Source organism: Manis javanica, chromosome 16, assembly GCF_040802235.1.
Source record: "Manis javanica isolate MJ-LG chromosome 16, MJ_LKY, whole genome shotgun sequence".
Classification (NCBI taxonomy): Eukaryota; Metazoa; Chordata; class Mammalia; order Pholidota; family Manidae; genus Manis; species Manis javanica.
The window spans coordinates 17,732,108-17,745,162 of NC_133171.1; the positions used below are offsets into that span (position 1 = coordinate 17,732,108).

Sequence of the window (13,055 nt, forward strand, 5' to 3'; positions counted from 1 at the left end):
GTCACTCTATGAAGCCGAAGAGGGGATCAGAGTAGGAGGAAGGAGATACCATTAGTGGTTTCCTACATTTACTGCTTTGCCAGTTATCTTCCCTTCTTAGTTCCATGAAAAATGATTAGTAGAAAAAACATTCCTTAGCAATTGTAAATACAGTCCCTAAAACTATTTTTAAGCTGCTAAGAAGCATGAAAATATGCATTAAGTCACATGGTTAGTATCTCAAATAATTCAGGGAAGTTTCTCTCCTTAAAAACCAAATGAAACAGACTCTGATGAGAACTGAAATCACCTGCTTTCCCTTGCACTATTTGGTGTAGTTTCATGGATTTGACTGATTTGACAAGCATAAGCAATTGCTGATTTTTATTCATGCTAGTTAAAAATGTTAGTAGAAAATAGGTGGTTAAAAAGGAATGGGAGTCGATTAGCTTGGGAAAGTGGTTGTAAACTGGATATACAAATGGAATTAATTAAATTAGAAAACCAGTCAGAATATTAACACTGAATATTTGAAGTTTTGAGAAATGGGTCCAAGTCCCTTGGAAAGAGGTTAAAAGCGTGGATGGTATTGTCTTCGGGGACAGCAATAAAGACAGAAGAGGTACAAGAAAACTACTTCATTATATTTTTGCAACATGAGAATAAAAGCAACTTTTCCCTAGTCTTTAAACCTCCAGGTGCTATTTATTCATGTCTAAGCTTAGAGTATTATTTTCTGCTTTCAAGTTAGCTGTACACAGCACATTAATCTCAGAATCTACTCTTCCAAGTATTACACAAGGTGACGACTTACAGAAAAACAAAAAAATCCTTTCTGTTCACAAGCTTGGGTTCCTTGGCTCACAGGGCCACATTTAAGGGCGCTTTGTTTCAGAGGATGATCAGAACGGCACCCATGGCACTGATTATAGGGGATCTATTTGTACTGCTCCAGTCTGGTCACTGCATTATATTGAAACTTCCATTTTGGGGTATGTAGACTAAAAATTCTCTCCTAGCTTGAACTTGGCATCCACCATACATCTCAGCAGCAACAAGATTCCTGAGTACAGAACCACAGGAACCTGGCATTTTTCTTCTTTTATACTTCTACAGGAAAAAAAGAAACCCAACTATACCACCGATAGTTCCTCCATCCTTACACAGAAATTTCAAGAACTGCAAATTCTTTCCCAAAATATAATCAGAAGTTGCTTTGACTGGATTAAGTTAAATCAGATGTGACAGGTGATTGTCTCATACATTAATAGATCCCACATTTTCTTAGAATGAAATAATTTCAGCTTCTTTTTAGAAGATGCAGAAAATGATGAAGCCCAGATTTGTTCCAGAAAATAGCACTTTTGACTGTGGTTTCTCTAGAGCTCTTCCACTTCCAACAGTTCACCACTTAAAACTGAATTTCTCTAGAGCATGTCCAACTTGGTGAATATTCAGAGTTCAGTTCTACAAAAGCCACTAAGCATAGACTTCACCCAAAAGTTGACAGGTCCACGGAGTCATGAGAGGAATGGAAGACAGGCAAAAAGTGCAGATGAACTGATCTAAATTTGTCACAACTCAAAGCACAAGGTCATGCTCAGGCAGGTTACCACCACCATCTCTACATAGTCCTGTCATAGTGACATGTCCCTATTTTACCCATGGCTAGGATAGCCATATTTTGTAGACATATAAACCCAAATGAACTGGGTATAAATAACTGGTCACGCATCACTTCAGAAAACTTTTAACCACTTTACCCATGTAAACAAAGGGGCAGTATGTATATGGTCTTACATTATTTCTGTAAGTTATAAAAAATAACATCTGACTGCTTATTGGGCATCTACTATTTGCCAGGCACTATGCTAAGTGTTTTACATGCACTATCATATGTAACTCTTAAAAATGCCTTAAAGTTAGTCTTGTTATTGTCCCTACTTTACAGAAGAGGAAACTGTGTTTTGAGAAATTATTTGCCTAAGATCATGCAACTTGTAAATGATACAGGCAATAGAGCTGGTAAGGTAAGATTCACATATTTTTCTCCCATTGGAAAAAGGTGAAGAATTCGCTGCTGGTTAAGTTCTGAGATGTTCCTGAGAATCAGAACCAGGTCGGTCTGCAACTCTGGCCACCTGAATATGAGGTTGGCAACCTCTTCTTGGACAGAAAGTGTTTAAATGCTTTCTTTGCTCTGCCAATCACTTAGCTATCACCATGCTGCCTTCCTGCTTAGGAAAAGAATATCAAGAAAATTTCAAGACTTAAAGAGAAGTCTAACATAATTTTGATCAGAAAACAAAAAATAAATCAACCTTTATATTTAGCGCTCATGATTATTATGAAGCTGCAAGGAGGATAAAGTCTTGAAATAACTTGGAAGAGGGTGAGGGCAAGTTTTTATACTTTAAAATACATGGAACTACATACAAGTTTGGCTAGACAGTTTTGTAGACCTGGCCCCCCAAACAGGCTGATATATAAAAATAGGGAAAAAAAAAAAAAAGGCGATCTGGTGGTCTCAGAATTTCCCATTATCAAACCTCCTCTCCTGTAAATCTGAATCCAATCCAAGACGTTATGTCAATATCTGGGTTCAGATTGGGTTTATGATACAGTAACAGTACTGCGTAGGGGGCAAATATGCTTAAAATATGTCCATGCATGTTTAGGTCCAGCCAGTAATAGTATTTAATGCAAATAAAAGCGTGGAATATTCTGGTGACTGAGATTCCAGCACCCTGGATTCTGTCTGTGCAAGCAGGTACTGTACTGTTTCCCCCCTGCTGGCAGACCCTAGTCACTAAAAACCATGAGCCTCTGAGGCTCTATCACACATCTCCAGCAAGTATCTCTGGGGCTGGAAAGCAGTTAAGATCGAGACGGGGGAGAAATTGGGAAGAGTTAAGGAAACAAAAATTTTCATTATTCCAAAACCCATCTATTTCCCGAAGTGCCACCCAATGTGCTGACTTCCTAAAGACCCCTGCAAAATCTTGGTTCTTCCAAAACTAAACCCAGTTAGAGCTGAGACAAGGTGAGGTCAAAGACTGGTATGACCCATGAACCGTTTATCCAAAGGAGTCCAGGTCGTTTCTAGCCTCCCTCGTGGGGGCCGAGCCTCGCCACGAGGATGAAGACAGGAGGCATGGAGGAGGGAGTGAAGCGGGGAAGGGGAGGAAGGGGAATAAACCTCCGGCCACACTTCTTTCTAGTATCAACAAAAAGGGAAGCCGCATACGGACCTAAACCATCCCTCAAAGGCGCTTTATAAATTACAGGGACAAAGGGAGGGGGTGGCGGGTGGCCTGGGAATCCTGCAGACACGCTCCCCTCCGGCCCGCCCCCTCCCCCTCCGGCCCAAGGGAAGGAAGAACACAGCCCCACCGGGCCACCGGCGAGAAGCCCCCGCGGCTCTCACGCGCCCACCCACCGGCCCCCTCGGAAGAAAACGCGTCCCCACCATACCCACCCCCGGGGCGGGCACTCCAGCGCCGGAGGCCGGGGCATTTACTTAGTTAGATTTTTCTTGCTTACTCATTTCCCTCAAGCACCCAACCCCCCGTTCCCACTCGGAACCCCGCTCAGCCGCCTCCCCTCCCGGCTGCGGGCCCGGCAGGACCCGCGCCCCGCGGGCGGCAGCGGCCCCCGGGCCGTCCCGGCCACTAACCTGCTGCTGTAAGGGCATTTCCGAGCCCGGCCCGGCTCCGGGGGACGTGGGCGCGCAGCACGGGGGCCCGGAGGGCCGAGTGGGCCGGCGGCGCGGGGCGCGGGCGGGCGCCTGGGGGGGCGGCGGGGGAGCGCGGCCGGGCCGGGGCGGCTGCGAGGGCGCCGGGACCGTCCCAGGCAGGGAGCCGGCGAGCAGGAGGAAGTGGGTGCCCCTCTCCCCTCCAGCGCCCCCTCCCGCCGCCGCCTCCTCCCCAGTCACAGGCGCGTCCTCCGCGCACGTGTGCGAAACGTCACCGGCGGGTCCCGGGGAGAGGGACAGAGCCGGGCGGCGGGACGGGAGCCGGCTGCCCCCGCCCCCCGCCGCCGCCGGGGGCGGGGAGGGGGCCGGGCGGGCGGGGGCAGGGGAGAGGCGGGTCAAGGGCAGGCCCGGGGCCGGCGAGAAGGCCCAGCCGCTCGGCCACGCGGGCGCCGCCGCCAGGATGCGCCCAGGCCGGGGCGCCCGGCGGCCCCCACCCGGCCCGCACGTCCCCGCCGGCCCCTTTGTTGCGGGGCGTCAGCGGCCCCACAACGGGTCGGGCGCAGCGGGGCAGGGTCCCCGCGCCCCGAGCACGCCTTAGACCCTGGGCCGCCACGGGCCCTCGGGGCCGGGGAGCGGCCACCCCGGCGGGTGCCCCCGGCGCCCGCAGCCCCCACTCCCCGGGGCGCTACTCCCTCCCCCACCCTTCTCCATCCGGGGCGTGACCCCTTCCTACGCCCGAAAGAGGAAGCCTCGCGCCGGAGGGGTGGGGAGGTGGGGGTAGGGAAAGTGCAGGGGAAGCAGGGGGGCCGCGAAAAGTTTCGGAGCCTGGGACGTGGTTCGCGCCGAGGCCACGCCGGCGCCCCGCGCGGCCCCCAGCCCTTGGGGCGACGTGGAGGGGGGCGCTCGCATCTAAGCAAACCCTCGCCGGAGGGGCAGCCGCCGTGGCCCGGAGGTCGGCCAGCGCCCCCCACGCGGCCCGCGCCGCGAGTCCCCCCCCCCGCCTTGGCCGGGCGCGGTGGGGACGGGAGGGCATTACCGGAGGGCCGCCGCCGCCGCGTCCCGGCGCTGGCGGCCGCTGCAGCAGCGCGGCTCTGCCGGAGGGTCCGTGCGGCGTGGCGTAGAGGCTGCCGGCGGTGTGCTCCGCGCCGGGGGCACTGGGGAGGGGGCCGGCGGCGACCGCGCCGCCTTGGAGAGAGGAGGAGCAGGAGGTGGTGGACGCACTCGTGGTGAGGATCTGGATGTACGCGCCCGTGGGGGCGGCGGCGAAGCCGGGGCCGGCCAGCAGTGCCCTTTTGTCCATGGAGGCTGCGGCGGCGGCCGCCCCCTCCCCAGCCCCGGCGGTCACCAGGTACTGCTCCAGGGCGGGCTGGATCCCCTTTTTCATCTCGCTCCTGCTCTTTTTATTGCTATGGTATATTAATGTATTGTTTTCAATTTCTTTATTATTTGCAGTCGGAGTTTCCGAGTCTCCTCTCCTCCCCGCCCGGCGCTTCCGAGCCCCTTCTCCCTTAATTTTTCCGTACCGCACGGGCCCCGGGGGCCAAAAATAGTCGGGGCCCTGGAGAGAGGGGGGTCCCGGCAGCACGGATGTCGGGCCTCGAGGGGGGATGGAGGCGTCGGGGGCGGCCGATGCAACGGATTGCGAGACGGCGGCGGCAGCCTGGGTGCTGCGGCCGGCAGCTGAAAAATGGCTCCAGGAAGCTGCTGCTGACAATGAATGAAGGGATACGGTTTACGCGCCAAGGTCCTCCCGCGAAACTCGGATTTCCCGCCGGCTTTTCAAACTATGTTTGCATATCCCCGCCCCTCAGTCCGCCGCGGACCGTTCCCACAGCCCATTGGGCCGCTATCTCCTTACCTCAGTCCCAATCGTGGAGCAGGGCCGCGACTGGCTGACTTCTATTGGCTGTAGTGCGTTACGGTTGCCGGGGCGACAGGGGCTCTATTTGCATAGGCCACCTTGATTGGCTGCGAGAGAGAAACGTTTCTAGGAGGTGGGCCAAGCCGGCGCGTTTCTCCCACGGTAGGCCACGCCTGTCCGGGGCTCCGCCCTGTTCCCGCCTGCCCTCAGGGTGGGGGCTCCGCTCCCCGCAGGCTCAGTGCGGCCCTCGGCTGGAGCGCAAGTTTCGCTTTTGCAAATGGTCAAGGTGACCAAGGGGACAGTTTCGGTTATTCTCTTTACTTTGACCAGTCGGTGTAATAGATGAACAGCGGCGGGAGATTCTCCCGAGTATGCACCCAAAGCCAGCTGGACCTGGGATCGGCTCCTGGCAGTGGCGGCTGAGCCCTTTAAATCGTGGGCTTCTCCCTTCCTGACATGCAGCCCGTGTGGCGGCGAGCGCCGATCCCAGGCCGAGCCTGATAGACAGAAGCATGTGGGCGAACAGAACCGTGGGGCGGAAGGTTCGACTGACGCTCTCGCGGGCGCCGCTCGGCTGACACTCCAGAGCATTCCCGGGGGCTTCCTTATTGGCCGGGATTGGGTTTAAGTAAAAATTCACTGAGTGAAATCTTATCACGAGTGTCGGTTTGAGCCCAGCAGACACCCCTACTGGCCCAGAAGCACCCAGGGCAGTTTAATGGGGGCTGAGGAGTGATCTGCGGGTTTCTAATCCCACAGCGCGTACCCGAAGAAGCGTGCGCTTCCCACGAGGAAAGCCTGCTCCCTGCAAAAGCCACCCTCCAGGGCACCAGCACTTCGCAACCTTGGTTTCCTAGCGCGTTCTCTGGTTAAAAGCAAACACGGTGCCCCAAACCTATACGTAACGATAAAAACTTTTTTTACTTAACTAGAAGCTGCCACCAAAAAAATATTAAATTATTGCCAAACTGACTTTTGTATTGGTGCAAGTATTCGTGGGTCTTGACACTGAAGATTGCTCTTGTGAGACTGAGCAGGAAAAGGATCCTGAGGAACGTGGGGAAAGGTGTACATCAGGTCGCCACTGACAGCTCCAGTCACTGAGCATTGCACAAAATAGCTACTGAACTGGTGCTTACTGGGTGATGAGGATCGCAGTACCTCAACCTCTTTTGCAAAACTTTATTATAATTATTACCATCGGCATTAATAATAATTTCCTGACTCATACACTCAGTTTTAGGAGAGGCCGGACAAGGTTTGTCATTCAGGCTAGGAGTCCTTAATACTTCAGCCCCGTTACCTTGTTGGAAATAGGATGAGTGAAAAGCACTGTTAAACCTTGCACCTGGCTCAGGAATATGTTGGCTTTGCATTCAAGCTAGTTGAGGATTCATAGCCTAGTATCCAAACATCTATTGGCATTCTATCAAAAAATTGACACTATCTCTAGGGCAGATTCGGTGGTACTTAAAAGGCTCAGTTCCTGGTTGGACCAAAGACATAATGTATTAGCGACTTCCTTGATTTTGTTCCACCGGTGCTGCTGGGGCTGTGGGTCATTGCGGAGGAGACCCAGCACGGGGAGTACTTGGGTATTACCGCCGGTAGGACAGCACTGGCGGGTGCATTTGGTGGTGGGGGTGAGGGCTGTGGGGGCAGGGTGGTACAACATACACAGTCCTTACAGACCTGCAGTTTAAGACTAGAGACAAGCCTAGGACTAGAGACGTGCACAAAATCCCTGTGAGAGCTCCCCATGAGTGATTACAGTGAGATGAGTATGACACCATCATAACCGAGCACATGCCCACATCCAGGTGCACGCCCGTAATTGTGGTCTAGAGAGCTTCAAAACGCTGATTCTACTTTAAACAAGTTACATTTTTTAATGTAGGGTATTTGGTAGCAAACAAATGTTTTTACCTTTTATGTCTAGTGAACCCCAGGGTGAGGAGGTAAAGGGAAGAGTTTACCTTCCTAGAGGAAAATAGGATGCTACAATTTGAGGTTGACTATTAACTTGTGGCGAGGTAGAATGTTTTAGTAGAAAGGTAATGGATTTTGGAGCCAGAGTGATCTGGATTTAAATTCTCTCTCTGCCACTTCTTCACTATATAACTTTAATCTTTAAAAATCTGTTTTCTCATATGTTCAATGGGAACTCATATTGCCATAGCCATAGTACAAGGTTATGATGAAAAGAGGCCATGATGAATATAAAGAGCCAGGCATGTATCAGGAGATCAAGTGGTGGCTGTTGATTCTGTTTATTTGTGGAATATGCTTTGCAGCACTTTGCAGTCCCATCTGACTGCTAGCCTGCCTCTAATCTTCCTGCTGCCCCTTGATGTCCAATTGTGGCTAGTTAGCTCTGTCCCAAAGTAGGAGCACAATCATATCCCAGTTAGTAGGGATCACAGACTCTTGACTCCAAAGTTGAGGGTAATGAAGCCGGCTCCGCTGCTCATCCCACCCCGACCTGCTCACCTGTTAGTGGCCAGCTTCTGCCAGCTCCCAAGTCTGAGCCCTCCTGCCCTGCCCTGCCCTTGAAGGTTAGACTACTCTAAGCAATGGAGCCAGGCTGCTCTTGCCCATCACTAACCCCCCTTTCCCTTGCTCTGCCAGCGGCCCAAGGCAGCTAGTTGTCCCAGAATTGGCCTGTATAGTTGGTTGAAGGTGGCCCTCTGAAATTCATGTCTCTCGTTCTAATCTCTAAACCTGTGATATGACCTTCTTTAGAAAAAGGGCCTTTGCAGATGGAATTAAGAATCCAAAGATAAAATCATTCCAGATTGTCTGGGTGGGTCCAAAATCCATTGCCTGGTGTCTTTACTAGAGACACCAAGAGTAGAGATACACAGGAGGAGAAGGCCAGGAGGGGAGAGGCGGAGGCTGGAATAAGAAGCTGCAAGTCAAGGAATTCTGACAGCCGCAGAAGCTGGAGGAGGCAAGGAGCAGATGCTCCCCGGGAGCCCCTGGAGGGAGCACAGACCTGTCGGCACCTGGGTTTTGGACTTCCGGTCTCTAGACCTGTGATAGAATAAATTTCTGTTGTTTCAGCTACTTAGTTGGTGGTGTAATGTATTACGGCAGCCTTAGGAAATTAATACAGTCTCTTTAGCCTGCCTCCCTGAACTTCAAACCTCTTAGCTGTTACTTTCCTTGTTTTGTATTGCTGCCAAAATACCATAACGTGCTGGACACCGATGATGCTAATTGCCAACCTGAGCTATTGCCCCTGCTGAAGATGTTTCACAGCATGATTGTTGACCACCCACTACAGACTCCCCTAAGAAGCTTATAAAAATGCAGATTCGAGCCCTACCCCAGCAGAATGAATCAGATTTCCTTGAGACAGGGTCCAAGAATCTCATTTAACAAGTCCCTCCAGATAGTTCTTTAAGCACTGGACACTGAGGGCCAGAGTCAGCCGTATGAGTTGGGACTTCTTCCCATTATTTCCCATTGCTACAGCTAGGCTTGCCTCTCTGGTGCCTAAATGCCTCGATGGATGTTTCTAATCTTCTTCCTGCTCCTCATCCTGCCAGTTATAACAAGCTTTGAATTCCTATTCACACACATACACATAACCACATATGCCCATATACACATGTGCATATGTATGTACATACATATTATGTATATAAAGTTTGGTACTACTATTATAATCTCTAAAAGTCTTCACTTTCAATTTCAGAATACAATTTTGCCAACATCCATAAGTTTTATATAAATAAATATCTCCCAAGAAATAATACTGTTAAACAAGTTATGGGAATTCAATATTACATGTTTAGAAAAATTATAGGTTTAGGAGATTAACTGCTCACAAGCCCAGAAAGTCTTTGGAACATGTAAAGTTTAAAATGTGCCTCTAATTTAGTTCAGCCAAATCTGGTTACCATATTGGATTTAGGGTATACAGTTTAAATGTTAGGGTCTGGAGAAGATGGGTTTAAGAGTTTAAGGCTTTTCATCCCAAGGGTAGCCCCACCCACGGCAGATCAGGGGATTAACCCAGAGGCTGCTCCCTGCACACGGTTGACAGGCACAGACAGACAAGACAGGTACAGAGACTTGGAGGCACGAAGGGGCCTTGTCCTTGCGCTGCTGGCCTGCGACCCCCGCCAGTGCCCTAGGCCATCCCGATGGTTGCCCTGCACATGGCAGCTCAGGGGATTAATCAGAGGCTGCTCCCTGTGCACAGTTAACTTACAAACAGTAGAGACAGGCAAGGTGACCGGCAAGCAGGAGGTGACTCTGTTCTCCCAGCTGACACACACGCCACTCACCAGCAACCACTCCTATCATCATGAAAAGGCAGAATAACCTTGTTCAACCCCAAATCCCTCAAACACCAGAAAGAGGGCTTGGTGAGATTGAAATCACGAATCTTCCTGAAAAAGAATTCAAAATAAAAGTAATAAGCATGATGATGGAGCTAAAGAGAAATATTCAAGAGCTAAGGATGAATTCAGAAGGGAGATAACAGAAATGAAACAAACAATGGAAGGATTTAAGAGCAGACTGGATGAAGTGGAAAAGACTGTTTATGGAATAGAATCAGACGAGAGGAATACAGAGAAGCTGAGGCAGAGAGAAAAAAAGGATCTCTAGGAATGAAAGAATATTAAGAGAACTGTGTGACCAATCCAAATGGAATAATATTCGCATTATAGAGGTACCAGAAGAAAAAGACAGAGAAAAAGGGATAGAAAGTGTCTTTGAAGAAATAAATGCTGAAAACTTTCCCAGTCTGGGGAAGGAAATAGTGTCTCAGGTGATGGAAGTCCACAGATCTCCCAACACAAGGGACCCAAGGAGGACAACACCAAGACATATAATAATTAAAATGGCAAAGATCAAAGACATGGACAGAGTATTAAAAGTAGCCAGAAAGAGAAAAAAGATTACCTACAAAGGAAAACCCATCAGGCTATCATCAGACTTCTTAGCAGAAACCTTACAGGCCAGAAGGGAGTGGCATGATGTATTCAATGCAATGAAACAGAAGGACCTCAAATGATACTCCATCCACTAAGATTATCATTTAAATTTGAAGAAGGGATTAAACAATTCCCAGATAAGCAAAAGTTGAGGGAATTTACCTCCCCCAACCCATCTCTACAATGTAGTTTAAAGGAACTGCTCTAGATGGAAGTATGCCTTAGGCTAAATAGCTGTAACCAGAGAAAATAAAACCACAGCAAAGAAAGTAGTCCAACTAAATACTAACTAAATGCAAAATAAAATCAGCTATCCACGAAGTCAGTCAACAGAAACACAAAGAATACAGAATAAAGCATTTAACATATAAAAAGTGGAGGAAGAAGAAAAAAAAGGGAGAGGAATAAAGAATCATCAGACTGTGTTTATAATAGCATAATAAGTGAATTAAGTTAGATAGTTAGACAGTAAAGAAGCTGCCCTTGAACCTGTGGTTAGTACAAATCCAAAACCTGCAATGGCAATAAGTACATATCTATCGATAATCACCATAAATGTAAATGGACAGAATGCACCAATCAAAAAACAGTGAGTTACAGAATGGATAAAAAAGCAAGGCCCATCTATATGCTGCCCACAAGAGACTCATTTCAAATCCAAAGACATACACAGACTAAAAGTGAAGGGATGGAAAAACATATTTCATGCAAACAATAGGGAGAAAAAATCAGGTGTTGCACTACTTGTATCAGACAAAATAGACTTCAAAACAAAGAAAGTAACAAGAGATAGAGAAGGACATTGTATAATGATAAAGGGGTCAGTCCAACAAGAGGATATAACTATTATAAATATCTATGCACCCAATATAGGAGCACCTACATATGTGAAACAAATACTAACAGAATTAAAGGAGGAAATAGAATGCGATGCATTCATTCTAGGAGACCTCAACATACCACTCACTCCAAAGGATAGATCCACCAGACAGAAAATAAGTAAGGACACAGAGGCACTGAACAACACACTAGAACAGGTGGACATAACAGACATCTATAGAGCATTCCACACAAAAGCAGCAGGATACACGTTCTTCTCAAGTGCACATGGGACATTTTCCAGAATAGACCACATACTAGGCCACAAAAAGAGCCTCAGATATTCAAAAAGATTGAAATTGTACCAAGCAACTTCTCAGATCACAAAGGTATAAAACTAGAAATAAATTGTACAAAGAAAACAAAAAGGCCCACAAACACACGGAGGCTTAACAACAGGCTTCTAAATAATCAATGGATCAATGACCAAATTAAAATAGAGATCAAGCAATTTATGGAGACAAATGAAAACAGCAGCACAATGCCCCAACTTCTGTGGAATGCAGAAAAGGCAGTTCTAAGAGGAAAGTATATAGCAATCCAGGCCTATTTAAAGAAGAAAGAACAATCCCAAATGAATAGTCTAAATTCACAATTACTGAAAATGGAAAAAGAAGAACAAATGAGGCCCAAAGTCAGCAGAAGGAGAGACATAATAAAGATCAGAGAAGAAATAAATAAAATTGAGATGAATAAAACAACTGAAAAAATGAAACCAAGAGCTGGTTCTTTGAGAAAATAAACAAAATAGATAAACCCCTAGCCAGACGTATTAAGAAAAAAAAGAGTGTCTGCACACATAAACAGAATCAGAAATGAGAAAGGAAAAATCATGACAGACACGACAGAAATACAAAGAATTTTAGAGTATACTATGAAAAACTATATGCTAACAAACTGGATAACCTAGAAGAAATGAATAACTTTCTAGAAAAATGCAACCTTCCAAGATTAACCCAGGAAGAAACAGAAAATCTAAACAGACCAATTACCAGCAGTGAAATGGAATCAGTAATCAAAAAACCACCCAAGAACAAAAACTGCTATACCAGATGGATTCACCGCTGAATTTTATAAGACATTTAGAGAAGACATAATACCCATTCCCCTTAAAGTTTTACAAAAAATAGAAAAGGAGGGAATACTTCCAAAGAAATTTTATGAAGCCAGCATCACTCTAATACCAACCAGGAAAGACACCACAAAAAAAGAAAACTACAGACCAATATCCCTGATGAACATAGATGCAAAAATACTCAGCAAAATCTTAGCAAACTGAATTCAAAAATACATCAAGAGGATCATACACCATGATTAAGTGGGATTCATCCCAGGGATGTAAGGATGGTACAACATTCAAAAACCCATCATCATCCACCACATCAACAAAAAGGACAAAATCCACACGATTATTTCCAAAGATGCTGAAAAAGCATTTGACAAAATTCAACATCCATTCATGATAAAAACTCAAAAAAAATGGGTATAGAGGCAAGTACTTCAACATAATAAAGGCCATATATGATAAAACCCACAGGCAATATCATACTTAACATCGAGAACCTGAAAGCTTTTCCTCTGAGATCAGGAACAAGACAAGGATGCCCACTCTCCCCACTTCTATTCAACATAGTACTGGAGGTCCTAGCCATGACAATCAGACAACACAAAGAAATAAAAGGCATCCAGAGTG

The 13,055-nt window shown here is 47.5% G+C and overlaps 1 protein-coding gene across 1 annotated transcript in view; it reads right to left on the reverse strand.

The window, feature by feature from the left end:
• E2F3 (E2F transcription factor 3) overlaps positions 1 to 5,126 on the reverse strand; it is a 68,422-nt gene extending 63,296 nt beyond the window's left edge. Inside the window, exon 1 of the mRNA XM_073224081.1 lies at positions 4,710 to 5,126. Within this exon, the coding sequence (XP_073080182.1) occupies positions 4,710 to 5,057 (348 nt within the window). The 5' untranslated portion in view covers positions 5,058 to 5,126. The remainder of the gene's footprint in view (positions 1 to 4,709) is intronic.
• Between the last annotated feature and the right edge of the window lie 7,929 nt (positions 5,127 to 13,055).